This window comes from Aedes aegypti, chromosome 3, assembly GCF_002204515.2.
Source record: "Aedes aegypti strain LVP_AGWG chromosome 3, AaegL5.0 Primary Assembly, whole genome shotgun sequence".
Taxonomy (NCBI): Eukaryota; Metazoa; Arthropoda; class Insecta; order Diptera; family Culicidae; genus Aedes; species Aedes aegypti.
The window spans coordinates 272,365,356-272,390,576 of NC_035109.1; the positions used below are offsets into that span (position 1 = coordinate 272,365,356).

The following is a 25,221-nucleotide window of genomic DNA, read 5'->3' on the forward strand; positions in this document are numbered from 1 at the left end:
AACTTGGAATCTTGAGTTGAGTTTTGCCACTAGAAGACGTTAGTGAGCATATGTTAAATTTAGCATTTAGCATTTAGTATATCGAGTCTTCGGCATAGTTGTTCAGTAAGCCAAAGAAATCCAAAATTTGGATCTAAATTTTGCCACTAAGTGGCGCCAAGCATAGGGAAATTCACTCACTCACCCGAAGGCCACCGATAAAAAATAGCAAAATATCGGCTGCTGCCGAATGTTCAATAAAAGCTGAACCGTACTGGAAAGAGAGTAGCATGAAAGCGTCGAAACCGATTGTGTAAAAGCGAGAATCAGAAGGAAAGCAAAGAGAAGTGAATACCAAAACACTTGTATCTGCGAGACACGAATGTACGCATTTAGCATCCATTCGCCGAATGCATTGAACTGACTGAGCGAATCATTCCGTGGAGTGGATTGCTATTCAGTGAACGCTCATCAGCACTCAAACCCGAATGTCACTCGAACGGAATCAGAATGTATGCAATGTATTCGGTATTGCATTCGGCTGCTTTCGGTTTCCAGAATCGGTAACGACTCAATCAGTTACCGTTTTTTGTTTCGCTTAGTGCTCGCCGAAGAAGTAGAATGGGCACTTGAAAGTTAAATGTTCGGCTTGGTTAAAGAAACGACAGTCTCGCTCCCGACTTTGCGTAGAAGTGAGTAAGGAAACGCAATAACTGAGTGAGTGTTCCCCATGCTTGGTGCTAGTGAATGATTTTGAAAAGAACAGAGATTCGTTCACTCATTTCCGAGAGTCGACTCTTTTGGATGATTCGTGAGTGAGTCGCCCATCTCAAATTTCTATGAAACATGACGATTTGATAGTTTTGTGATGCTCTAAACAACTTTCCACGAGGTGCAGAAAAATCAAACAATGGTTACAGAGTGAGTGTTTTGTACCTTGTAAATATTTGATTGGTATTTTTTGATACATCTTCTTTTTTACTCTGTTATTGTTGATGTTATTCCAAAAAAACATCAATAAAATAAAAGTGCTGAAGACACAAAAGAGCCCAGATTAATATTTATGCTTCAAAAAAACCCACACTCACGTCCAAAATACCCCTGGAATCAAAAGTAGCAACGGTATTATCATTACACATTCCACGAGCATCAGTTAACTAGAGTGACGTCAAACTATTGGCGTGTTCTATTGTTAAACCTTGCAAACTCTCTACTAGGTCCATTAGATTCACTTACATTACAAGCATTAACACCTCGGCGTGAATCACGTAAAAGTCACAAGAATGTGACCGTGTAAATTCATGTGTCAACAAACCCTGACTTAGAGACTGGATTACCATTTTCAACATGTACGCAAACAAATAAACGATTTCATTGAAGCGTTTCTTATTTTCTAGCATCACAATATTCTTTCGCTTACCTTAGCAATCTCGTCTTTCTTCAAATAATTGAACACTTAAGTGTAAATAGTTTTCTTATTAATTTGTTTTCTTATAAAACCCCATTCGAACCAATTCGCCACGAGTGATGCAATTAATTTGAATTGCTCATAGGCAGCCATATCAGACTCCGTGCAAAAATTGCTCCCAAGTTAAATTGACTTGTCGCCGAGGTGTATCAATTAACTCAATCCATCCCGAACGAATGAAGCTTTTTCCCACCGCTGGCTGCTGAAGCTAAATGCCGGACTTGCACCGAACGGGACGGGGAGGATCACCTGCCGCCGTCACGAACGGAGCGAACAAGATAATAGGGGAGTAATCACACTTTGATTGATATCATCGGCAATCTGCCTAATGGAACCATGCTATGATGATGATATCCTACGGGCTGTCCCGACTAGATGAAACTATCGGAATTGTAACTTGATGATGTACTTTTGGAATAGTGATAAACGAAGCCAACATTCTGTTCCAGTTATAACAAGATTTGTTGTAACTTTTTGGTAACACTATGTGTGTGTGTGTGTGTGTATTCCAGCTAACACCCACTGTCCGGCAGTGATATTATGGAAAAAATCTATCTGCAATGCTCCTTTGCTTTTGAAGATAGCTTTAGTCCAGGAGTTAGAAGGTGATAGCTCTATTGCAGATCCAGTGACCCATTTCAGAATGGCTGGAGAGACACGTCCATTCAGAAGTCACCTTCACTTACGATAAGCCCCGCATGTATGCATTACCGTTATCAAATGGATAATGATAATACAAACACACTTCCAAATTCTAAAAATATACTTTTTAGAATTGGCTCGTATTTAGTTTATCAAAGCAACAATCATAACCAGAACAATCTCACCAAATTCATCCAAGTCGGTCGCGGCGCCGTCATCACCATGGAAACCCGCCAAGCGCCGAACTGATCTTTTTTTTCATCATGCCGTAGATATTCGCAAATATTCAGCGAACGTAAAACACACGGTTCATTTTCTCAACATTATGATGAAAAGCATACGCAAATATTATTTCACAAACAGTTGTTTCTTCAACATATGACAATTATAATATTCACCGGCCAAAAGCCGCTAAGTCGCAAAAACCGTGACAACACACACTACAACACAGCCAAACCCACGCGATTTCAGGAACTTTGTATTTCACCCATGGGCTATAATTCAAATTGTGTATCACCAGCCAAACTTCAAAAAATATCACTTCACATCACTTCTTTCTTCGAATTATCTTCCGGGTGGCATAGCACCAGAAACCGTTTAAGCACTTCACCAGCCGAATTCAATATTTTACGGTTCCGATATCTGTTGTAACTTTTTGGTAACACTATGTGTTATGAAATTTATTGTAAGTGTTGCTGCCAGCACTGCTGTATTATATCACAGCAACAGAATGACAATGTCAAACAAGCCAAAATGTCATGCAATAGAATTGATGATGAGAGAGATCTGTCAAAAGGAGCCTGTAGAGTGATATGGAAAGTCATGCAATGTAATAGTGTGGATTTATAGTTGAATTACTTAAATAATTGATCAATACTTATATTTCTATTTGTAGCTAACAGTTAAAATGCTCTTAATCAAGTGAAAGTTATATTATGCTATTGATCACAGAAGAATCACAGTAAGTTACTTAAACAACTAGTAGATCATAATCCTAACCTTAATTACTATTATCACAGATTTCTTAAGATATTTGTTACGGCTAATCAATGGAATCGGAACTAAAAATATCCTCAGACCGATTTATGTGAGTACGATACAATTATAAGATAATTGAATGAATTTATAAAGACAATAAATTTCAGCTTTTAGCTGTCTCGCACCCATCAATTGGAGTTTGCGATCTGCTTAGAGGAATTCGGCTTTGACCCTCACAGAACCCCATTTCTGCCGTAACAAACTAAAAGATAAATCGCTGACATGAATTGCTTTCAAGCATCGAAAAATACTATCCATTCGGGAGACTGCGGTAATGTTTCGCGCCCCGATTCGAACAAGGCTCAGTCGTGGACTAGTATCTATTGCTTACCAACAAGTGTAACCAAAACCAATGGCTCTATCCAAATTGCCCTCCGATTAAATCGGATTGATGAAGAGCGCGCCATCCAGCAGCGCGAATGGGAATTTGAGAAGAGAGCGTTGGAGCAGGAGAGGAAGGCTTTACAGTTAAAATATAGACTGCTGAACGAGCAGATATCTGAGAGAAGGAAAACGCTCAAGCGCAGTAAGATCGCCGTTAAGAGCGACCAAATCACTATTTGCAGTGGCATCGTCCAAGACAAACAGTCATCTAACAGTAATGATACTGTTGCCGAAGGACCGACTCCTATCGGACAGGAAAGAACGGTGGGAGAACATACACATGTGTCGAGCGGCCTGAATACATCCAACGGCATGTTACAATCCAATGAGATTCAGCAGCAGATTTACGGCGCGTTTCTCAAAACAATCCCGAACGAACAACAGTCAACCGTCAGTGATGTTATCGAATTGGACGGAGACATCTCCAATCTTTTGGTTTCAGCTGTAAACACAGATGAAACTGTTTCAACTGATCGATGCGAGAGCCCACATGAAGATGGTTTGACAATAGTAGGATCAGTCAGTGCCAACCATGCATCAGTTGTTCGTTTATTTGAGTGTTTAGTATTACCTTCAACGAATAAGCTGGCCGCAAGCGAGTCAACTCTAATTGTAATCATAGACAACAGTATGATTAGAAAGCAATTGAGTGCTCCCCCAAGCTTAGTGCCAACGACTGCACCTGACCCAGCCCCTCCTCCATCGAGAAAATGGCAAGGGATGTTACACGGTATATCCTTCTTTGTCTTTGTAAGTTCATCGACTGCTGTACTCACTAACGACCAACCTTTCGTACTACTACTTGTGGCTCTCAAAAGGGGAAGATTGCAACTTCAACGCCGATGGCCGATATTACTCAGCATAAGAATATCTGACGTGCAATCATTATTAGCATTCAACACTGAGAGGTATGTAGATCTCATTATAGTTGAGAACGTAATACCAAATTCGTCAAACCTTTGTCTGCTGAAACCGGCGGAAAAGCTTCAGAATAGTGCGAGAGCACATTGGGGACATGACCTCAAGTGCTGTTCGAAAGTGAGTTTTTTGAATGTATACGATAGAGGTAGCCCCAGTGTTAACAGCCACTATGTACAGGGTAGTAAACACAGAACATACAGACTGTTTTATTCTACTCAAATCCAACAAAATTTGCGCGATATTGCTGATGACCATTTTGAACCGTGCGCTGAGGAACGATTAGGATGCCAGAACCGACTGCAATGTCAAAGACGCGAGGGTGAATGGCGAGGGTCGGCACAGTATTTGGACAACACAGCATATTGCGTTACCCAAAAGAATGTAGAAGGTAATAAGGAGTTTTGCCAGAAAGAACTGTTGTATACATTGGATCAGCGTGGAGCGATGGGCAAGAAAACACAACTGGTCCGTCGGTTTAGCTTACAGCAATGGTACACCGAACAAACACCTGAACATTTTGAAGAAGAGGGAAATTCTGGACGAAGTGGTAAAACTTTCGTAATACGAAGAAAAAAGAATGATGCTCCGGTAAGTTCAACAAATTTGCAACTATTTGGACTATCTGAATCAACTGCATTTGACAGTTGTATTAGTGGACGGATTTGGGGATATATGTCAGATGGAGTTCGTTGATATCCCAACACGAAGGCGTTTAAATGTTTCTCTGATTGCTTGCCATTCACAAATCATCATGACACCCGAGGTTTATTCAGCGTACATTAATTTAACGGATGGAATACAAAATCTGTCATCGCTCTGGGTGAATGCGTTGCAAAAAAAACCCTTCAGAAGGCATGGTTGGTTATTGGAAATGGAAGGACGTTATAATCGTGATAGCGGTTGGCGTGAAGGTCGGATAAGAGATACAAACTTTATTGCTAGAATGTTGGAAAGCTGTATTCCGATACATGTCATTTCCTTCGATCGTGGAAACAATGGCGAATTAAGTTACCAGATTACGATTACTGTGGATAACCTATCTAGAGAAATAATATAAGTGAGGAAGAATTTTTGAGTTAGTCAGGTTGTTGGCGACACTGTAGTGTAAAGCATGTCTTATTGAATATAGATGTAGCTGTTAGGTAAAGATTTGGATTTCATTTAAGTTTTGGTAAAACTGCCTCTGGCCAGTGTTACGGGGGGGAGTATGTTGCTGCCAGCACTGCTGTATTATATCACAGCAACAGAATGACAATGTCAAACAAGCCAAAATGTCATGCAATAGAATTGATGATGAAAGAGATCTGTCAAAAGGAGCCTGTAGAGTGATATGGAAAGTCATGCAATGTAATAGTGTGGATTTATAGTTGAATTACTTAAATAATTGATCAATACTTATATTTCTATTTGTAGCTAACAGTTAAAATGCTCTTAATCAAGTGAAAGTTATATTATGCTATTGATCACAGAAGAATCACAGTAAGTTACTTAAACAACTAGTAGATCATAATCCTAACCTTAATTACTATTATCACAGATTTCTTAAGATATTTGTTACGGCTAATCAATGGAATCGGAACTAAAAATATCCTCAGACCGATTTATGTGAGTACGATACAATTATAAGATAATTGAATGAATTTATAAAGACAATAAATTTCAGCTTTTAGCTGTCTCGCACCCATCAATTGGAGTTTGCGATCTGCTTAGAGGAATTCGGCTTTGACCCTCACAGAACCCCATTTCTGCCGTAACAGTAAGTATTCTGATATAATCTTGGTACGAATCATTGAAAAAAAAAGTTAAATCTAAATTTTATGAACGTGAGATAACAGCAATTTATGATAAAATGTTGATATAATTTGCTAGTCGAGTACAAAATGTGGGCTGTGCTGTGTAGTGTTGAACGAATCATTCTCGCGTTAAAGTTGAAGCCTGCTGCCACAGCGAACCGCCTCAACCAATCTCTGCGGCGGCGGCTGTATAGATACTTACTATGATGCCTACAAGTTCTAACATCACCGAATGGGAAGTTTCTTCCGCTGCTGTTGATGCCTGGGAGTGCATGTGGTGGGAATGAGCTGTTGTAAACAAGTTAAGATCCAAGGGGATGTGATGTGATGTGTGTGTGTGCTAGTTCTCTAGACAGCTGAGTCAGATGCTAAGATGTGACTTCGACACCTGTTTATCCCGCATACTCACATATATGAGGGAACGGAATCAATCCTCAGAAGGGCCAAACTTTGTTGGAAGCTTGGTGTATGGGCCATAGATGAGTAATTCTCGCTAAAACCAGACCACCATCGGTACATACCGTTAGAATTCTTTTTTTTTTGTCGAATTCACTTGAATACGAAGAAGGTTTCTTCTCTCGTTCTGACGTTTTGGAAAATTTTAATTACCGAATCCCTCGTAAGCCAGCAAGCAAAATAGTTCGAGAGAAAACAGTGCACCTCGTGTCTTTGCGTTGTGCGTAAAAAAAATCTTTCTGTTCTCAGAAATTCTTTAAACTACTTAAAACAATAAAACAGTACTTCTCAGTGCTACAAAGATAGTTATTTAAATTATGATTTTTTTTATCGAACAAGGCGCGCCGAGTTGGATAAATACGACGAGTGCTGAAAAAATCGAGTTGCATACAAAAGTTTTTGCTGTTACAAAAACATTTAATCGAATTCTATCTAGGGTAGGTGCACCAGTAATGGATATAATGGTTCCTTATTTCGCCATACGTGATAATTTAATTATCTTTAAATTATTGATCATTCTGTATGTTTAAGTAGTATGGTATCAATTATATCTTTATGTTGAAACATTAAAAAATATTCAAAATGTAAAAGTTTTTGAGAAAACACATATGGCCAATTAGGGAACCACTATAACCATAACTGGTACACTTTCCCTAAGTAATATGAATATGAAGTAAACAGAACCCAGTTGGACATCCTTGCGACGTACAAGCTCAATATTTTTCAATCAGGTAGGCTGTGATACATACCGACTACATAACTGTCACAAATTTCCACCTCTACCGGCAGCTTCAATTTTTACCGCTGTTTCTAGATATTGTTGCACCATTTTTTCACAAGATCTCAAACAACTCTTCTAGTTTAAGAAACCGATGTGTCGATATTAATCATTAGAGATCTAGTTTTGAAGATATTCCGATATTCCTTAGGGGACCGACATTCTCCATATATACTGTCTTTGGCGGCCATTTTGTTTTTAGTCAATCTATCAAAAAATAAAATGTGTACTAAACAATGCCAAGCAATAGGGAGCTACTCTGAAAAAATCATATAAATCGGTTCAGTATTCTTGGAGAAATTTGAAAATTACGAAATGAGTTTTTTTTTAGAGTTTTCAAGATCTTTATTTGTCCAGCGTGGTACCAGAAACATAAATGCTCATTACTCAAAGACGGGTGGACGAAATTGCGTCATTTTTTCACAACATACTCGCATTTATGTATCATTCCGTGAAGTGAATATCCGAGTACGATAAAAATTCTGTAGCCTGAGATATTTACGTGGGTTATGGCTACGCGTCGGTCCCCCAAGGAATTTTGGAATATCTCCAGATCCAGATGACCAATTGTCAATACCGACACATATTCTTAAACTAGAAGAGTTTTTTGAGGGCTTACGAAAAAATGGAGCAAAAATATTAAGAAACAAAAAAGTTATCGCGATTTGAATATTTTTTAGCGGTGAAAAATGAAGCTGCCGGTAGAGGGGTTAATGGACCAATGCACGAGTTCACTAATTGACGTTTTAGCGTTGCCGTGTTATTTACGTGACCATGGCAACGAGTGAATTCGGCACCGCTTAAACGTCAAATTAGTGAACTCGTGCATCAGTCCATAGATGCTTGGATGTGATCAAGATTCTACAGGTATTAGAGGACATGCCAGGTAAGATGCTTCATTCAGTTTTATACCAAATTGTACAAATGGCACATTAATCGCCAAATTGTCGGCAAGCACCGGAAATCCTGGGATTAATGTCTAGTCTACGTCTTGCTAGACGACCCGATGCCGAATCAGCATCGCGTACACGAATCGAATTCGGATAGTCCAATGGATGTAGAGCAGTAGCTAGAAAATTACAAAACATTTCGAAGAAAGGCTGTAAAAACCATTCAGATATTCAGTTGGCGATTCTCAATACAGTGCTGAAAAGGAGCGCTTTCAGCCCTTTTTTTAAGTCAGGAAGAGTAGGCCGTTATGTTGCTTATTTTATTGATAGAAAGTAGGCTAATAAACCACGGAATAGAAGATTGCACGCCGTGGTAAGGTAAAACTTTCTAAGTGTTTGACGTTTCGTAGCCTTGTTGTTTACGATTCGGACTTTCTGTTCGCGCTTGTGGACTAGCTTACTATGCATCGACTTTTTATGCAACCATGGATCAGAACTGTCGGAAGACCGTTCACTAGATTTGCCTATCTCCCGCTTGTTGCATGCAAGATGGTTATTCCGGAACTGACTTTGCGGCCTGATATCTCAAGACTTCGATCAGTTGGAATGGTACTGTCTTCGGGAGAGTTCTACAGGACAGTGCTCCGAATATGTCATGATGAATAATTCCACCCCTACGCGTATTTCGACCTCAACTGTAAGGCCGTCTTCAGTGTACTACTAGTCTAGTCGTATAGTCGTTTCTAGTACACGACACTGAAGATGGCCTTACAGTTGAGGTCGAAATACGCCTATCTGTCAAAGGATACAAATTCTATTGGAGTTAAATGATATAGAATTAAATTCGGTTTTTTCATCTACTTCCATTGGTTCCTCAATGAATAACTTTGAAAATTGCTTCACAAACTCTTTCAGAATTGATCAAGGAATTTTTCCAGGCATTCGTTGAAGAATTTTTCCAAGGATTACATCAAGGACAACCACAGAGCTTCCTTTTGAAATTGCCCCAAAGATACCTCAAGAAATCCGTCCAGGGATTTCAGGAAACCCTCCGAAGATTTATTCAGGAATTGCACTTGGGATGCTTTCACAGTTTACTTTAAGGATTCTTTAAGAAATTCCTCCTGAAAATCTTGAGCGGTTCCACGCCGTTTCGCAAACCCGATTATTTTTGTATTTTTTGAATCGCCTGAAAATTTGCATACAGATTCTTTATGGCCAAAAATTCCATTATGCACTTTCAGACCGCCATTTTGAACCTCGCCTTATTTTTGAGAAGGGCGTATCGGAAAATGCATGGCAAATCTTTAAAAAACTGTAACTCGAATACGGTTTGTCCGATCGATTTGAGATCTTCTACAAAGTTGTAGGTATTGCTTAGGACTATATGGAGAAAAATAGTCACGGTAAAAAAGTTACAGGTTTTTTTATTTTTGGATATGGTTAAGGGGACAAATTATGCGATTTATTGCACAATGTTTCAAAATGGAAGAATTAAGGACAAAAAAGTTATGATTTTTTAAAAAATTACAGATTTTGAAAAAAAATCGAAACATAGGAAAACAATATATTTTTATGTGATTATTTGAAAGTACAAAAAAAATGCAATCGAAGAGTACTTGAGTAAATTATTTCTAGGTTGCATCAATTTGTCCCCTAAAACATGTCCAAAAATAATAAAAATCACAGATGCATTTTCATAGAAAATCGATTTTAATTTTTTTTATTAAAAATGTGATTTATCATAAGTTGTCTCCTAAAACATATCCAAAAATTAAAAAAATACGCAGTTTAGATTTTTTTAGATTCTAGAGAAAATCGATTTTAAAATTTTGTTTTTGAAATAAAAAATAATCGGTAACTTTTTTTACCGTGCATATTTTTCTCCATATAGTCCTAAGTAATACCTTCAACTTTGTAGAAGATCTCAAATCGACCGGACAAACCGTTTTCGAGTTACAGTTTTTTAAAGATTTGCTATGCATTTTCCGATAGGGGTGGTCCATTAATTACGTAAGGGGTTATGGGGGGAGGGGGGGTTTGAAATTTCTTACACACTATACAAATTATTTTTAATTTTCATACAAAAATCTTACCATGGGGGAAGGGGGGGTCAAAGAACCGGCAAAATTGTCTTACGTAATTAATGGACCGCCCCATACGCCCTTCTCAAAAATAAGGCGAGATTCAAAATGGCAGTCTCAAGGTGCAAAATGGCATTTTTGGTCATAAAGAATCTGTATGCAAATTTTCAGGCGATTCAAAAAATACAAAAATTAAATTAAAAAAAAATTCGTCATGTTCGGTGGAATTGCTCTCTTCATGAAGTTCTAAATATTCCGAATAGAAAAAATCAATGAATTCAGGGGTTACTTGACGAATTTTCCCTAGGGATAACCATTGGCGTTGCTAGGATTTGTTTTTCTGGAGGTGGCCTGGGGGGGGGGGGGAGTTCTAGTAAATTCTTATTTGTTTATAGAAGTAATGTCGTTCGCAATAATCACAATTTTCACAATTCACGTAGTATGCACAGATTTTATTTGTTAGTCATTTTGTCTGACATCACTGCACATCAGTGGTATTTGCAAATTTCTATTTTCACTACGGAAAATATTTCTCGTTTATGTAATCCAGTAAAAAAAAAATACTTCAAGAGTTTTTCCAAAGAACACACGATGAATATTCCTTGTGATTCTTTACTAAACTTTCAAGGTATTTTTAAGAGATTCCTCTGAATATTGAATAATAATTTCCGAGATTGGTAGTTATTATTCAACACATTTTTCGGCTTTCTGAGCATACCAAAAAAATTCTCTGTCCGCCGAGAATGCTTCAGAAGTTGTTTTGAAATTTCTCCAGGAAGGTTCTTTACGATAAATAGTAATTGTTAGGAATGTGATGAGATTATCTGCATTTTTTTCGCGGAAAATCATGTTGACAATGAAATGACATTTTAAAAAATCTATACAGTTCTAGTGATTCTCTTGAAGATTTTTTAAAGAAATTTTTAGATGGGTTCTGGAAATTACCCTGTATTTTCTCCAAATATCTATCCCGCGATTTTTCCATGAATCACATCTAGAAATATATCCACTTTCCATTTCTGGTCAAAGAACCGCTCCAGAAAATACTCAATATTTTTTAGAGAAGCTTTTACAAATAACGAATCACTCCATATTCATATTTTATTTATATCAGATATCAAAAATAACAGACACAAACAAAATTTTTGGAAGAACTTCTAAAAAAATAATCGTGGATGATTTCAGCTTAAATAAAATTTGGAAAAATATACTAAATTCTTGTCGGAAAATTCAAGAATTGAACTTAGAGTTTTGAAAATTCTTGATGAAATTGCTATCGATATACCTCACAGAAAAACTAGCATTTTTATGAATTTACAAAACAAACTCTTGTTTATTTATTTGTTATTATCTTGTAATTATGTTTTTTTTCGGAAGGTACTTGTATCAAATATTTAGAACATATTTTGCATGAACTCCGAAGTAATACTTGCAGAAATTCCAAACACATTTTTTGTGGGACTATTTTTAATTATTATAGTAGGACTGTAGAAGTTTAACGCAAACATATTGGCGGTATATTTAAGAATACTACCAAAAATATTTAATGTTCAAATTCGTAATGTAAGAATTTACTGAATGTAAATCTTTGAGCGAAATTTGAATTACTTTGAAAATTTGTTGAGAAATTCATGGCCTTAACCAGCATCTGATGAACTTTCACGAACTATAAGTAGAAAAAATGTGCAATTTTTCATAATTTCTAGAATTTACCTTTTAACTCTAGATACATAGAAGTGGTGATTTTTGGAACATGAAAAGATATTTGCATGGAGAAACAACAAAATGTTAAAGCAGGGAGCAACAACAAATGGACAACGGAACAACGAAAAATAAGTGATTGTTTATAATCTTTTCTCTAGAGGTGAATGAATACAAGATAAATAAAAGCTTTCTAACAAATTAAAAAAAACGAAGTTCCAACAGAATCTTTTTTGGAAATTGTCTTTGAAGTCTAGCAGTATCGCTTCCGTGACCTCTATATTCAAGAATTCAAACTTAGAATATGGATGCTGTTAATCTATTTAAACAAAAATGGATTGGTGTTTGTAAGTCACGAAATGGCTTGGGAACGAGCCACCATATTTTAAAAATTCGTTCACTAAGCAGTTCGTTAGGTGCTCCGACGTGATTGTGTGCATAAAAAACTTGAGATACTCACTGGAAAAGTTGAAAAAACGAGAGTGAACTGAACTGTCATTTTGTATTGGACGCTTCATGGCTTTTTTCAACAGTCTACTTGATAGTAAGACGAAGTTTGCCGGAATCACTAGTAAAGTATAAAATTATTCTAAAGAAATGTTTTAAGGAAGCTCCTTACAAATTTCTTTATGTATATCTTAATGAATCCTTTGCCCTTCTCTGTTTTTTAACTAAATGTTTTTCCCACAGTTTCCTCTTCTTCTTTCTGGCATTACGTCCCCACTGGGACAGAGCCTGCTTCTCAGCTTAGTGTTCTTATGAGCACTTCCACAGTTATTAACTGAGAGCTTTCTATGCCAATGACCATTTTTGCATGTGTACATCGTGTGGCAGGTACGAAGATACTCTATGCCCTAGGAAGTCGAGAAAATTTCCAACCCGAAAAGATCCTCGACCGGTGGGATTCGAACCCACGACCCTCAGCTTGGTCTTGCTGAATAGCTGCGAGTTTACCGCTACGGCTATCTGGGTTTCCCACAGTTTCTGCTTTGCTTATTTGGGAAGCAAACGTATTACTGCCTTTTTTAAACAAAATTCCTCTGAAGATTCTAAGACAAGTGACATGTTGAAAACTATTTTCGTAGATAATTCTTGTACAATCTGGGGATTTGAAGCAGGATTTCTGATGCAATTTGCGATGTATTTTGGAAATATTTCTAAAGTACTTTTGATGTACTACGCGAAAGCGAATATAATAATTTAAAGAAATTAACAGATACATCTTTAGTAGAACTTTCAACGAAATATGTCAGTATAAAAATTTACAGAATTTATGAATTTTTGAAAGAAATTCGAGAGAAAACTGAACTTTTGAAAGGTTAAGTAGAACATAAAAGGAACGGTTGTCCTCCTAGAGAAACTCACATTGAAAATATAAACAAATCTCACAATTATCTTTGACTAATTCCCAAGAGTATTGAAGCAACATGTATGAATCCACCTTTCGGTATTCCTTATGGAATTCAACTATACTAAAAATCTTCCACGAATATCGAAGGGTGGCTCTAGACATTTTGCTACATATCTGTAGGAAACTAGTTGAAATATTTTTGAAGTTTCTCAATATAAAGTATATAGAAAGCATTTTTGGAAAAAAAAAATTATCCCATTTATCTGAAGATAACTTCGCCAAGTTGAAATTCCTTGAAAAAGAATCCCCTCCCCTGTACCTATGCCAATAAGGATTACTTGATAAATTCTATATGAGATTCGAATTTCCTATGTTTTTTTTAGTAATACTGCTAATGATACCTTCTTGAATTTTCAAAAGCATTTGCAGAATTTGTTTCTACATTAGTTCCATAATTTGGAAGTCTTTCGGGTATTTCTTCAAAAATTCTTTCATGGATTTCTTCGAAAATACTTCCCGGATTTTTTAGGACTTCTTCCAGGGATTGCTTAAGAATTTCCTTCAGAAAAAAAATACTAAGTCCATGAATTTGGAACGCAAATTTGGATAAGCTCTGCTTACTCTCGAAGACAGAAATTTTCTATTTCATTAAGATTCCTAGATATTCTTTATTTTCATCATACCAGAAGTATTTACGTATACTAGCGCCACTTAGGGCCAATTTCTTCACCTCTACCCATATGGTTCAACTAGGTTGAAAGCCTAAGCGGTTGTGAAGAAACCGCTTATTAGTGGATAATTATTTAACTTTGCAGCGTTCTCCGGTGAAGCTCTGCTAATTCAGACCAACTTTCTCAAAGATATGAAGTTTAGATTGTGATATATGCTTAGATAAACTTGCAATACGTTGTGGATAAAGTTCTGTGAATTATTCATCATTGTTTTTTCAAATACTTCCAACTTAAAAATCTAGATGTTTCACCAGGAACACTCCAGGATTCTCAATTTCTCTCATTCATGGATCCATGGATGAAATCTTTCTAAGCTTTCTACGTTTTCGCAGATGAAACCTGTTAAATTTCTGCATCCACAAGTGGAATTTATCACCCTTAGCCTTGAACTAGCAATCATGGCTTTAAAATTTTAGTAGGTCCTGAATCTTTTCATAAAATAAATTTTATTGACCTACCACTTTATGCAATAAATCAAAATCGTCAACATTGGCAAAGGAAACTTTTTGTTGACAACTGTAAAAATGAATTTGGAACACTAAAAAGAAGTTAAATAGCTGAACGATAATAGCTGCACTACTTATCACTAACAACTCCAAAAGTTAATAACACTATAATTGATGCAAGACTTAATAAACAACCACAATGTTTTCCCACAATCAGTCGAAGGTAGATTACATTTGCAACCTGTTCCGGAAGGTGGTGGCAACTCATACGCGTGCTTAACTGACGATTGAATTGTTCCCGACTTGGTCGTCGTCGGCACTAGACACCGTGGGAACTTTCAGCCTGTTACAGAGCAGCACACGCGAGGAAGCTGTTGAATATGCAGATCGATTCGATCTCGTGTTAAGGTAGTTGATCATTTTGATGAAAGAAAAAACGATCAATGAGGATGAGTCAGGACCGGGAACGATGATGATACTACCGGAACCACACCCAGATGACGGAATCTGTTTATTTGAAATGGTCTTAAGAATTTTCAATGACATCTTCAATTGGCTTCAGAAGCTCTCACGAGAATCGTCAAATGTGACTCACATTTTTCTTGATCATTCTTTTCACAGAAGCACCCCATTACTCTTCTAAATCTTCTAACAGGAAGGAAGTTGATCCACTTACTTATCTGATTGTCGCCGTCCAAAGAAATATCCAATTCTCGAGCTAGTTAAATCTGTCACAACAACAGTCCATCAAATTTCTTCAATTACTGTCACTCACTTTCTTCACTTTTCACCGTCCACTGTTTGATTCTTCCGATCTATTCATTCATCACTTGATAGCACTTTTTGGCAGTCAATGTCCACACACAGCACACACCGTGTCATGCAAAATGTTACGAACGCGTTAAGTATCAGGCTGTTATTCCAAGATCGTCCGGTTGCGAACTGAGCGCCATCGGACGCCGCGAAGGTGTAGATATACTTTAGATAGCACACTATGTGTTCCCGCGCGCGTCGCGTACTTTGCGGGAGCGCACTTGATCATAGCTACATATGGAGCATTTCCAGCACAAAATGCGAATCGCGTAGATGTTACTTTTTTTTTGAATTGTATGAAATTTCCAACATGACATTTCCCATCGAAATTTCGAATATGTTTTTAAAAACTATTAAATAAAAGGATTTTACTATTCGATAATGCATAATCCAAACACATTGCATTTGATTAAAATATGTCTTCAGAAAAGTGTTTGTAAAGCACAAGGGCTGTTAATGAAGAGTACACTGATAGAAAAAATCATCCATGCCATATTGAAAACAAATATTTTCTCAAAACAATATACTTAGATTGTCATATATTTGTTCTTGATAAAATATTTCGGATATTTTTTAAATTATGGATGATTTGCAAAAACGTTGACATAGCAAATTGTTGTTATTTGATTTCAGGATCTTTCCTTAGCCGAGTGGTTAGAGTTCACGGCTACAAAGCAAAGCCATGCTGAAGGTGTCTGGGTTCGATTCTCGGTCGGTCCAGGAGCTGAGATCAGGCTTTGTCCCAGTGAGGACGTAATGTCAAGAAGAAGAAGATGTACACGACTAACACGTGTCAAATGTTCAAATTAAAATTGAAACTGCGAAAAGAAAGCACGTGCTCTGGTGGGGATCGTACCCACGCTAGATGGGTGCCTCGAGAGACCCCGACGCTCGGAGGCGAACTGAAATCGATAACCCCAATCCACATGGTATCATCATTTCGCATTCTAAACCTCACTTGGATGTATAAGATGTAGGTTTGACACATACCTAATTCTAGTTTAGAAAACTATTCAATATATTGATGGGGAATTTCATTCCGGATAGCTACTTATCCATGTACCAATGTTCATTTACATGGACAATAGTCAGTCTGAAAGTGTCATTTCTATTTGCGTTTAAAGCTGGAAATGCTCCATACTACGCGACGGGTATCAATAAGGGTAGTGAAGATCGTGCGCGTGAGCTTCCCTCACATACATACGCTTCCCGCCGCGCGCCGGCTGCTAAACAGCGTGTGCGCAACAATCAGTCTCACTGCGTGGCGAGGCGGCGATCGGTCGGCTGGTGATTCAATAAAGGCAATGCTGTGAGTTGCTGTTTTTTCGTTGTTGTTCCGTTCTGTTCTATACTTACGGACTCCGAACCGAAAAGGAAGATCGATGAGTTGCGACTCGATCAAGTCAGTGTGGTTCGCTTTCAGCGACTTCGCAGTTTCTCTTCGCAGATAACGTTCGCTGCCTCGGGTGACTTCGTTGGAAGTGCTAATTGTAAAGATAAATTGGGAATGCGCGGCGCTGTTTGTGCATTGTATCAACGTACTTTCATAAATGCGCGTGATGTAAGTTTGAAAATGGCTGACATGTTGTGGATTTTGCAGACAGGGAATAGGCGATAATGTGCTGCTTCACAGATATGAAAGCAAATTTGTATACATTCTAACTCAGTATGCCCCGAAGATCCTCCTGGGATTTTTCCATAAATTGAAACATGTGTCGGTCGTTTCACTGTGACTTTTTACAATATGGCCATTTGGAAAACTCTCAGGTAGTTCTCTAAAAATCGCTCCGTCTCCTGAAATTGTTCAAGAAACATTTCCAAAAATTTACCCATTTTATTTAGTTGAGATTTCCACAAATAATTTTCCTATTTACTAGAGATGGTCGGGTTCGGGTTTGAAAATTTTTATATTTTCGGGTTCGGGTTTGGGTCGGCTTTGAAGGCTAAACAATTATCGGGTACGGGTCGGGTTCAGTTTGGGTTGGGTTTGGTGAAAATTGTTCACAAAGTAACAACCAGAAAGCTTCCCTACACACTTAGAATAATATGCCGAATCTCGGCTTTTGGAAACCGAGATCCGCACAGCCGAGCGCTCGGCAGTCATCTCGGCTTCACAGTTTTAACTGATTAACTCGGTTTCTGTGAAAGATTTTAGCTACCGTGTTTAACCGAAAATCTCGGCATCTTACAAACTGAAATCTCAGCAAAAATAAAAAAAGATTACCGTGTACCTTTTAATTCCGCTCCTAAATGCTTATCTTCGACAGATACGCGTATTTCGACTACCACTTGCAGTCTTCTTCAGTGTCAGTTACTCGTATCCACTGAAGAAATCGTCGCATCTCTCTACCTTAAATACTAACACCAGATAAGTACCTACATCAATCTGGTGTTAGTATTTAAGGTAGAGAGATGCGACGATTTCTTCAGTGGATACGAGTAACTGACACTGAAGAAGACTGCAAGTGGTAGTCGAAATACGCGTATCTGTCGAAGATAAGCATTTAGGAGCGGAATTAAAAGGTACACGGTACTCCATCTACTTTAAAGTTTCTCTATTTGAGATTCTGCTCAGAGGATTCGAACATTCATTAAAGAGAAAAAAAGATTGTTTTTTTGAGGGACATTTAGCCGCAGTTTATATTAGTGTTTTTAAGCAATGCCAACTTTGGAGCTGCCCATAATTCATAAATAAAAATGGTTAATGATGTGTCTTTAAAATTCGACTAATTATTTCATATTTACTTCCCGGCAGAAAAAACACATAATATATGATATTGAGCACCAAATTACATAAAAACAAGAACTTTGATTGTACTTACTGAAGAGTTTGTACAATCTAACTCCCTCTCGCTTCATTATTTCCAGTAATTGGTTAATTGTAGAAACTTTTCCACGATCTTGCACTACTTTTCCACGTATACACAAAACCCGATGTGAATGTAAACAAAATGGCAGATGGTAAAACAAAATGCTGAGAATCTCGGTAAACTTAGGTGGGAACCGATATATCAGCATTCGAGACAACTAAGCTCGGTGAAAACATTGTTAACGTTGGTGCTCGGCTTACATGGTTGCCGAGATATGGATAAAAAGTAGAATTAACCGAGATTTCAGTTTCAGAAGCTGTCGAATCTCGGTTAAAATTATTTTTAGCTGAGTTTTCAGCAAATTGTGCAGAAGCCGAGTTGACTCAGCATTTTCATATCCCGAGCTCGCGAACAAAATTTAAGTGTGTATGCATCAGGAACGATGAATTTATCATCTTTTCGTACTCGGGTTCCATCCGGGTTTTTATTAAAAAACTTTTTCGGGTTTCGGGTCGGGTTCGGGTTTGAACAGCAAACATTTTTCGGGTTCGGGTCGGGTCCGGGTTTGCTTCTCAATTTTTGTCTCGGGTTCGGGTCGGGTCCGGGTTTGAAAAATGTGAAACCCGACCATTTATACTGTTTGCATGTGTTCTCCCAGATAGTCCAGCGGGCTCAGATAGCCGTAGCGGTAAACGCGCAGCTATTCAGCATGACCATGCTGAGGGTCGTGGGTTCGAATCCCGCTGGTCGAGGAAATTTTCTCGATTCCCAGGGCATAGAGTATCTTCGTACCTGCCACACGATATACACATGCAAAAATGGTCAATCGGCAAAGAAACTCTTAGTTAATATCTGTGGAAGTGCTCATAAGAACACTAATCTGAGAAGCAGGCTTTGTCCCAGTAATGCCAGAAAGAAGAAGATAAACTCATAAACTATGCATTGCTTATTATTTCCAAGAATTTTCAGGCAGGATTTTGTTCAGGCAGAGTGTTCTTTAGCTCATCCAGAATAGGCCAAGTGAAGTTTTGATTATTTTTCTCCATTATTATCGTTTCATATTATTTTGTTTGAAAGTAACACAAAAATGTAAACAAATATTGTGCCAAAATTTTTACTATTTCAGAATGGCCAACAATTCTAATAAATTTCTTCCAGTACTTTTCGCAGACGTTGTTCTAGAAACTTATCTACAGTTTCCTCTGAAAAAAAAATGGTCCAAAACCGTTACTAAAAGCTTATTCTTGTCTCCGGATAACAAATACACAATTGAGAGATATATATGCAATCGACTTTGATGTTTTTAAGTACCGTAAAATCGGGTGTAATTGATCAGAAGGGTGAAATTGATCATCGTATCACACGATTTTATTTATTCGTAATAGAGCACAAATATCAATGTAAGCTGCAGTAAATGAACGTTGTTTGTTGTAACTATTGTCGAATTGTGTGTTGTGAAGTTTTTTTTGCGTCAAAGAATGTTTATTACTATGAAAAAAATGTAAAATTCCAAAATCATGCACGGTGTAGTATTGACAAACATTCATGAAATTCTATTTGTAAGTAAGGATTTGAACATGGTATAAACCTGAAAGTTTGTGAGGATGCTTGAGATATATCTCCACACCAGATTTCATCACCAAAACTCGTACCATATGGTTGAAATAATTGAATTTCTGTTAGATATCATTGAATTCCTTAGGAAATTGCATACATTTAGGCGTTTTCCGCGTATTTCTTGAAATTTAACTATGCGTTATTTATATAAATATTGCATTGTTAAGAATTTGAGAGGCATATTCGGATTGAGGGAGCTCAAATTTATCATGTAGAGTTGTTTTGAAAACTAACAACAATAGCATTGACAAGTGATCAATTTCACCCCGAAATGAGATACTCTGATTTTTTATTTTAGAGATATTTGTTAACACTAAAATGACATTTGTTAGAAAATTTATATACATTAGTCGATGAGGCACACCTTCGTACTTGTTTTCCTGCATTTAGTTGTTTGGCATTGTTTACATTATAGAAAACAGACTAGAAAAACCGTAAAAAATGATCAATTTCACCCGAAATTACGGTACTTATTTTCAAACAAATGTTGAAACCTCTCTAAAAAATAATAGTTTTAATTCCCTACAAATTCTATGGGAACCAAAACACACGCCAATCTTCTACGAATTATATTGTTTCTCTTGAATCGAAAAATCACCTAAAATATCTTTGAAAAGCTTGGAAACTGTAAATCTTTTCAGTGTTCTTGATTCAAAACCGAGGAAGTTTGGAGAGCGTCGAGAAAGCCCGACCAAGCGTCAGTTGTTTCTTCTTGTCCGGCAAACAGACAATGCGGCAAAAAACTCGAGCAAACGTCAGTTTTTCCTCTTGGTTTCGTGCATCGTTGGTGTAGTTTTGTTTTCAGTTTGCGCGCGTTTCTCTGGGCAGCGCTTCGTGGGAGCCCAAGCATTCGTGTTTTTGTTTTGTGTCATATTTCGTTCAGTGCAGCTGAAAGAGGATTGTGGTTGCTCAGTCAAGGAAGAAGGATCAATTGTTGAGCTCGTTTCATGATATTATTTTACATCTGTAACACATCTTTGACTGCAAATTTAATCGTTTGGACATAAATATAATTATTCAACAATCTATGAATAGTTCGTCACTGCGAGTGTCGGGATAAACTTCTTATTAATAAATTATTTATGTTTTACATTTTTTTTTTCATAACACCCATTTCCTTTTACCTTTGTTTTTGAAATAAAAACAAAAATAAATGTTTCGACACTATAATAAAACCACACTGGTGGCGAACGATCGATTTAATGAAATCTGATGATGGCTGAAAACCAGTAAGCAGAAACGTTATAATCGTGTTTCAGTGTGTAGTAATCACCGAAAAATATCAACAATCTCCAAATATAACAATCGACGGTGACTATAGTATAAGTGTAGACTTGCATGATTTCATCTTGACAGCTGTAGCAATGTTTCGTTAAGCTATTTGTTCAACAAGCTTTGAATGGTTAGTCACTTCGAGTTTCGACATTATATTTTTATATCAATTAAAATATAATACTTATAAGAATCTCTTAAATAATTGTTTATCGTGGTCTAATCACTTATCATAGTGAATCCTGTGACCCAACGATCCTCCCAATTAACAAACATCCCTCTCAGTAACCTTTGTGGAGATGCAGAGATAAACAAGGTCTCTAAATAGCAAAGGTTGCTCACTAACATTCCTTTCCTCAATCCCACCTGACTGCAAGGACGTGGCTGGCGCCGTTATTGACCTGTTTAAATAGAGGCACTGAATGATGCACACTGAAGAAGATCCGACCTTCTAGTTGATTCTTTGTTCACCTTCACTGAATTCGGTCAATCACGGAATAGCAACCATTGATATGCGTAGTAAGTCTAGTATTCTTGATTCTAAACCGACCAAAATATCCCTTCATCCCTTTTTTTGGACCTCTCAAAAGATACAATACTTTATTACACTGGATACTTTATACACTGTATACTTTTCAAAGCACTTTTGTTATTTCAGTATGAAGAAATTATTTCGTGAGAATATCAGCTACGGATTTATTTTTTTTAAGTTTATGTAGGAATCACTCCAAAACTTCCACTTTGATATTAGCTCGATATGTTTAGCAACATTTTTTCTGGAAATTTCTTGAACGTTTTTTTTTTCACGGTAGCCTTAAAGATAACCTCCAGGTTTTTCTCAAGAGTAACTTGTTCAAAATGATAAACAAATATGACAAATATGCTTCTTCAGCAATCCTGTGAATTCCTGAGGAATTCTTGAAGATATTTTTATAGAATTTATTGACATCTTCCAGCAATTCTTTCAGCAACTAATGAAGTATTTGTGGAGTATTTGTAGAACATCAATTGAAAAAAAAAGCTTGTAACACAATGTTTTGGACCATTCATTAGATTAATCAACAAGAGTTTTCATAGCTTTTGGATTTATTCCTGCAGATATTTGAAGAGAATCTGCTAAATACGTGTTTACAAATATTTCCAGGAAGAATACGAAAAGCAACATCTGCTGAATCTTTAAGGAATCTCTATACGAATTCATTAAGGTATTCTCCTTCAATAGTTTTTGTATTGAATGGTGCTGGAGTTCTGAAAAAATCTTTGAGTAATTCTTGTATAATCACAGGAAGTGGTAAAAATAAGAAGAATGGTAAGAATATTTGAGGATTTCGTCTGAAATCCTTAAAAGTTTCCTCGGAAAAATTTCTGGTTAGTGACCATTTTCTTAAAAATTCTTCCTGAGATTGGACTAAACAGAGATTTTTGGTGGAGGCTTCACTTCATTCTAAAACGATGGAGATCACAGGAAGAAAGTAATGATGACTTCCGATTTTATTTAAGGGACATCAATATAGTTTTCATCAACAGATCAACAATTCCTCTACAGAACCCTATAGAAGAAATCTTGGTAAAATGGTTGAAGTTCTCAAGATTCTCTGAATATTTTGTTTGAATTTTCAAAAAATCTTTTAAATAATGTTTATATAAAATCGCACCATGATATTTTTTTAAATAATTTATGGAGCTCTAATCAAATCAAACTATTGTCATAAATATTATCAAAAATCACTTTAAGGTATTAGCACACAAAATACTAAAATTGCATCTTGAATAGTTCTATGAATTCTTACAAAGAACGTTCTGGGAAGTTCATAATGATTTTTCCAAGTATTAGTTTCGGCTCAGAATTTTACATATTATTCAGGAAATTTATTCATGCATTCCCTCTCGAGCTTGACCGGAAAGTATATTCATAATTACGCCCATAGAATAGCTTGTTTTTAACAATCGCTTCGAGAATATTTTTCAATTGTTCCTTGTAAAATTTATTCAGATTTCATTTCTTCAGATTTCTAGGGTGTTCCCTCAAAATATTTCCTAAGAAGTTAATCCTGATAAACCTCCAGGGAATTTTCTTCCAATGATTCCATTAAGTCTTTTAAATATCCCTTCAAAAGTCAACATTCTCAAAACATAACTAAAATTCCGTGATTAAATGCAAACTGCTACCAATCAAAGAAACCACTTAAAATTCTGTCAAAAAACTTTTTTAGACATTTTTGAAGATTTTTTTTTAGGATTTGGATTTCCTTGACTTCACATTCCTTTTAAGATCCCTTCAAAAATACATTTTCTTAAAGTTTTTTTTTCTTTAAATCCTTAATAAAATGCCACCTGCTACTAATCAAAAAGTTTATTCAAAGAAGGCCGCCAAGAACTCGTTGATATTTTTTCCAGTAACTTATTTTCTTTTCTGGAACTAGTACTCTAAACCAGAAATTTCACTGAGAACATCTCCAAGATTTGCCTAAGACAGGGTCTCCATGAAATTTAAAAACTATTTTAGGGATGCCTCTAGACTGTGCTGGATTTGGGCATCGAGGAGGGGCCAGGTCAGATCTGGTTCCGGGTCATTTGACCAAACGCCATTTGGCCGAAAGGGTAATTTAGTCGAATTCCATTTGGCCGAAATTGAGAACAATATTGGACTACAGTTAGCATGCATTTGAAATGAATGTCGAGCTGAATTTCAAGGAACAGTTAATTCCTCAAAAAGGATAAATCATCATTGACATACAGGATTAATTCAACAGTCAATGATGAACCAAGAACATCCAAAATGTAAGCATTTATTAACTTCTCTGCTAGCGGTAAAATATGTTCCGCATTGCGTTAGCATACTGCTTTTAACAGTTACGAATACGGTTCGTTCACAACGCCGTTTTTCTGAAGCATTGTTTTTTTTTTCAATGCTTCGAATTGTACTAAGTAAATTTATTCAGAGTTCTAGCAACCACATGTTTTAACTTCTTTTCTCACAACGGAGAAACAGTGAGCATATTTTACGGAAGCGTTCAACGAGTCGTTTGATTCACTGATATACGCAAGCAACGGTGCAGAGCTAATCTTGGAGAAGAATGACATCTCGCCTAAGTAAACTCTTGTGATATAAATATGTTTTTCATAAGACTCTTAATGAGCGTATTATAAGCCATAACTCTAATGAACTATGAAAGAAAGCAAAAATATCATCTTGCAAGTGTAATGCATATTTATATCAGTAATACTACAAAGAACTGCCGATGGTTTAAAAAGAAAAAAAAAATCCAATTAAAATATACTATTGACAATAGTTACGGAACTAGTACAAATCGAAAGAATAGCCTTTATTTAAGAGAAGGAAAAATTTCTTATGAACATCACTGTAAACCCTAGCACACCGTTGGTAACCCAGAAACCAACCAACCATCAGCTTAAAGTCTTGACGCGAGTTCACAACTTCGTCCTGAATTAACGGATCGTTTTAATTATTCTCTTGGAGCACTAATAAAGCGATAAACATTATGTACGGCTACATCATAAAAATCAACAAATTAATTAGCTGATCATTTATTGGGTCACACTTATGAATCCTACTGACAAGTATAAGCAATTTGATTTTTTTATGTTCGTAATTCGGCCAAACGATCCGTTCGGCCAAATGGTGTTCGGGCAAACAGCATTCAGAGAAATGGCCGGACACCAGCACATCTCTAGACCGAGGCCCTTAGTTCAAAATGAGCGGACACGTTAAGCATAGGAAAGTTTAGTATTGTAAAAATGAAATATCCCGAAAACTTATTTTTTTTTACTTGACTAATTAATATATTACTTGAATCACTTAAGAGGCGGCATCCATTTATTGCGTAACGCTGAAATTGACCACTTTCGATTCCCTTCCTCCGTCCGTAACGCTTTTTGTATGAAAAATTACGGCTAAGGGGAGTATCCCCTTCCAGATATTGACAACATTTTGGAAGAACTATGCAACTTATACAACTTGCAGATGATGCGTTAGTTTCTGTAGATAGCTCTCAAGCGGAAATCTTGCAAAGATCATACCAAAAT

General features: G+C 36.7%; 2 protein-coding genes across 2 annotated transcripts in view; one reads left to right on the forward strand and one right to left on the reverse strand.

The window, feature by feature from the left end:
- The window catches only part of LOC5564720 (protein yellow), a 74,757-nt gene extending 59,137 nt beyond the window's left edge, over nucleotides 1–15,620 (reverse strand). The window contains exon 1 of the mRNA XM_021848675.1: nucleotides 15,339–15,620. The gene's annotated coding sequence lies outside the window, so the exon portion shown is untranslated. The remainder of the gene's footprint in view (nucleotides 1–15,338) is intronic.
- On the forward strand, nucleotides 3,619–5,880 carry LOC110677678. Its single transcript, XM_021848676.1, has 2 exons — nucleotides 3,619–5,779; nucleotides 5,846–5,880. The coding sequence occupies exon 1, from the start codon at nucleotides 3,824–3,826 to the stop codon at nucleotides 5,123–5,125; it is 1,302 nt and encodes a 433-aa protein (XP_021704368.1). The 5' UTR covers nucleotides 3,619–3,823; the 3' UTR covers nucleotides 5,126–5,779; nucleotides 5,846–5,880.
- Nucleotides 15,621–25,221: the final 9,601 nt, after the last annotated feature.

Bases quoted from the DNA above. Each gene is read 5' to 3' on its own strand.
- LOC110677678 (XM_021848676.1), top strand. From the start codon at position 3,824: ATGTTACAATCCAATGAGATTCAGCAGCAGATTTACGGCGCGTTTCTC.